The 3,893-nt window shown below is 35.9% G+C and overlaps 1 protein-coding gene across 1 annotated transcript; it reads right to left on the bottom strand.

The window, feature by feature from the left end:
• Positions 1–2,111: 2,111 nt before the first annotated feature.
• On the bottom strand, positions 2,112–3,086 carry LOC143541357 (uncharacterized). Its single transcript, XM_077034196.1, has one exon. It carries the CDS (start codon positions 2,846–2,848, stop codon positions 2,165–2,167), a length of 684 nt encoding a protein of 227 aa, XP_076890311.1. The 5' UTR covers positions 2,849–3,086; the 3' UTR covers positions 2,112–2,164.
• Positions 3,087–3,893: the final 807 nt, after the last annotated feature.

Consider the following 3,893-nt stretch of genomic DNA (forward strand, 5'->3'; position numbering starts at 1 on the left):
CAAAAACATTTGTGCACGTACAACATCATACACATCGGACATTTTCAACATACGCATTTACAATTATTATGTTCATTGATTCATAGTTTTGAGAGAAATAGACATTGTATTTTAGTCTGCTAGAGTCGAAACATTTTTTTGCTGCAATTGAAAACTATTGTGTATGCTTAAGTTATTATAATAATCACATCAAAAATTACATGAAGTGCTATATATTATTAAATCAATCATTTATTTTGAAAGAAAAAAAAACAACTGCAATCGAAATTCAGAAAACATTGGGTTTCTCTTTAATTTTGGATTATAGGCACTACTCCATCTCTTAGGGTAAGATAAAAAGAAACGCAAAAGAAAAGAAAATCAGTGGAGATCAAATTCGACGGGTAAGATTAAAAGAAAAGAAAAAGAAAAAAAAACTCAGTGATGTTATTCGATGGGTAAGATAAAAAAAGAAAAGAAAAAGAAAATAATATAAGTGGAGATGGGATTTGATATCAAGTCCCCCCAAATAAAAGTAAGACATTTTACCACTACACTAGTTTAATCCAACTATATTGTCAACTCAAATTATTTTTTTTATAGTAGCAGTGTATATATATATATATATAGGAGAGATTTCAAATGAGAACCCTTTTGAGTTTTAAGAACTCGAAAGAACTCAGTGTAACGATTTTTTTTTTCCGAATTTTTTTACACATGCGTAATATATGTAGGTTACATACACGTAAAAAAATTACAGAATTTTTTACGCACCGAGTCGACTTTTTACACATGTGTAACGGACGTAAAAGTTAGTGTAATCAGTTACATATTTATTCTCTCTCCTACTTTGACTTTTTTGTCAGATTTAATCTCAACCACATATTATAATCTATTCAATTAAATGTGTGGCATAGAATGGAGTTCTTAAGTTCTTACAACTCAACATAGTTCTCAAAATATCCCTCCCCTATATATATATATATATATTATATATTAGAAACTGGGGCCTCAAAAACTTGGGGGCCCAAAGCCCTAGCTTGGGCTTCTACTACATACGGGCCGGTCCTGTATCCCTATACAATGAAGTAGTGAAAGGGAATCCTACAAACCTCAGAGGCTATTGTCACTAGCATCAATATCGTCAAAATCTTGAAACTTTTTATCCATGAACTTGTTCAGAAATGCCGTAACGAAAGGCAGAAGGAGTTTTTCGCTAGGTATTTGACCAAATAAGATCGTCTAGTTCCTATAGAACCTATCACTAAAGTGCCCTTAGAGAGAGATAAGGCCAAGCGGAGCGAAAAGAGTTTTCCATGAGATGATAAATGTAAACAATTAGCATTACACAAAGTTTGTGCATAAAGTTGATCTTTTGAACCCGCTTCAAGTCATGATGACTAATCAATCAATTTTGGGGTAAAAAGTCTCTAATACTTATATTAGCTTTTCTTAACTTTTGTACATTGGAAATGAGATTTATTCATGTACTGTAATTTATAAGCCGCTTCTGGTATAATCTTGGCATGTGGTATATTATTGGTGTAATTAAGGAATAGAAGTAAACGAGTGTATGAGTTGTCATTAAAAAAAGAGCAAGAAAACTCAACTACTTTCAACGAGCAACAAACTGGACATATGCCCCACATTTCCCCCCTTGTTGTCACAAAATCTTGTGGCGATGAAGTGGCATTAGTCGTTCTATAACATTTTGATATGTTGATAGCATTGTACATCATCACTCATATAATGGATCTTACGATTTTGTGACTTTTAAGAGCCCCGATATGCTTAGATAGACGCCATTGACAAAATACCATTAATCATATTGATTCTTCTGTTGTATGTGTTTTAGATGAGTTGTGAAGTTATAACATATTGTGGAAAAAATTTTGCAGGGACAATAAATGGCAAGAACGTATGCTAACCATATGTGATTGTGGGTCAATTTCTGGAATCCATGAGCTAAGATGGTTTAAACCATGTAATTAATTAAGTAGCAATTAAACACGCTGAACTTTAATTTCATTAATAAGTTATACCAAAATACAAATTCATGAACATTTCACTTGCATAGATTGAGATAATAGATTGAGATATTGTAAACTTAATAACTTTAATGAGACAATGAGTCATCTATATACCCATTTTAAACCCTTGATTAAACAATGAGATGGCTTTATGATCAAGGGATATAGCCACCATGACCACCACCTTCACCGGCACCGCTACCACTTCCGCTACCATATCCTCCATCATGCCCTGAAACACCACCACCGCCGCCACCACCTCCGCCACCAGAACCACCACCTCCTCCACCACCAACACCACCATGGGACCCTCCCGCACCTCCTCCGGCTCCACCACCACTACCATATCCACTTCCACCAGCTCCTCCAGCACCAGACCCTCCTCCTTCACCACCACCATGTCCGCCTCCTCCACCGGCTCCACCAGCACCACCATATCCACCACCACTCCCAGCTCCTTCTCTTTCCCCTCCACCATAACCCCCACCATGGGCTCCACCTCCTCCACCACTTCCACCTCCACCACCTCCTCCGCTACCACCACCGCCTCCTCCTGCTGCTCCACCACCATATCCTGATCCACCACCTTCACCAGCTCCACTTCCCGATCCAGCTCCTCCATAACCACCTCCTCCACCACCACCACTACCACCTCCTCCGCCTCCACCGCCAGCTAAACCACCTTCATAACCACCATGAGTACTGTAACCCTCTTCAAGTGTGAAGAGAGCTCTAGTAGCTGCACTAATGCCCAAACCTAACAAAACCAAGAAAACCAGACTTGGAAGCTTGTGAATAGCCATTTGAGATGAAGAAATTAAGTTGTGTGATATTTGCATGGAAATGCATGGTATTTATAGGGTTGCAAAAAGCTCATCTAAGTGGCTAATGTGGTCCAATACACCACTGTTACGATGATAAATTGGGTAAACAATTAGTGGGTTCTTATGCTGTTTCCCACACTTGACACTTGATCATTTTATGATTTTAACAATTATCACATTCAAATCAATAGGACTATATATTCAGTTATATTTGGCTTTCAGTTTTCTTGATTTCTAAACTAGTGATAATTCTAACTCAGTCACACGGGTCCGAGTTGTATTTAACTGATAAAACTTAAATGCACAAATGTAAGAATGTAAGATTAATATTATTATTATTAAGAGTTTTAAAGCATCATTTTTAGATGCTAAGATTTAAAAGTAACAAGTTTGATGCTTGTGGTTTTCATTTGTTGCTAGTTTGAGGTCTAAGCCTAACTTTCTTTAAGTTTTATGTTAACTTGGGTTGAAATGACCTAAATACCCTTGAGTCATTGACATCCGATTCAAACCCGAAATATATGGTAATTATTTAATGAATATAATTAACCTTACATATCTTAATTACGCTTCCCCTTGTGTGTATATAAATAAAGATAATTAGAGAGAATGAGTTAATCACCAACATTAAATTCTTCCATCTCTCCATCTCTCCATCTCCTAAATTCAATATCCTCACATCACCTCATGAAATCGATTAGAGATATGAATAATGCATTTCTATTAGTTCGTTCACCAGAGTGCATGACTTATTAAAATTATCGTTTTCAAATATCATGTTAAAAAACTGTTCAACAATAAAAAGATAGCAAAATTTATAAGGTATAAAAGAGGTAGCAAATGATAACAAAAATGAATCCAAATGCTTGCAACATTCAAAATATAAGGGCTATGGTCGAAGGCTTACTCAAACTTAAACCAAATACTACCAAATAGATAGCGGTAAATGGGTATCAAACACGAGGAGTTTGTGGAAAGTGTGTTAATAAGTAGCTTAACGCTTAAACTAATATAAATGTAAATGACGAAAAAGTAATTTCCAAGTTGGTTTTGATTTGAT

Source organism: Bidens hawaiensis, unplaced genomic scaffold, assembly GCF_021521415.1.
Source record: "Bidens hawaiensis isolate Kalapana, Puna unplaced genomic scaffold, B.hawaiensis_p1.1 tig00012555_1, whole genome shotgun sequence".
In the NCBI taxonomy this organism is placed as follows: Eukaryota; Viridiplantae; Streptophyta; class Magnoliopsida; order Asterales; family Asteraceae; genus Bidens; species Bidens hawaiensis.

Coding starts and splice junctions, on each gene's coding strand:
- LOC143541357 (XM_077034196.1), bottom strand. CDS start 2,848: ATGCAAATATCACACAACTTAATTTCTTCATCTCAAATGGCTATTCAC.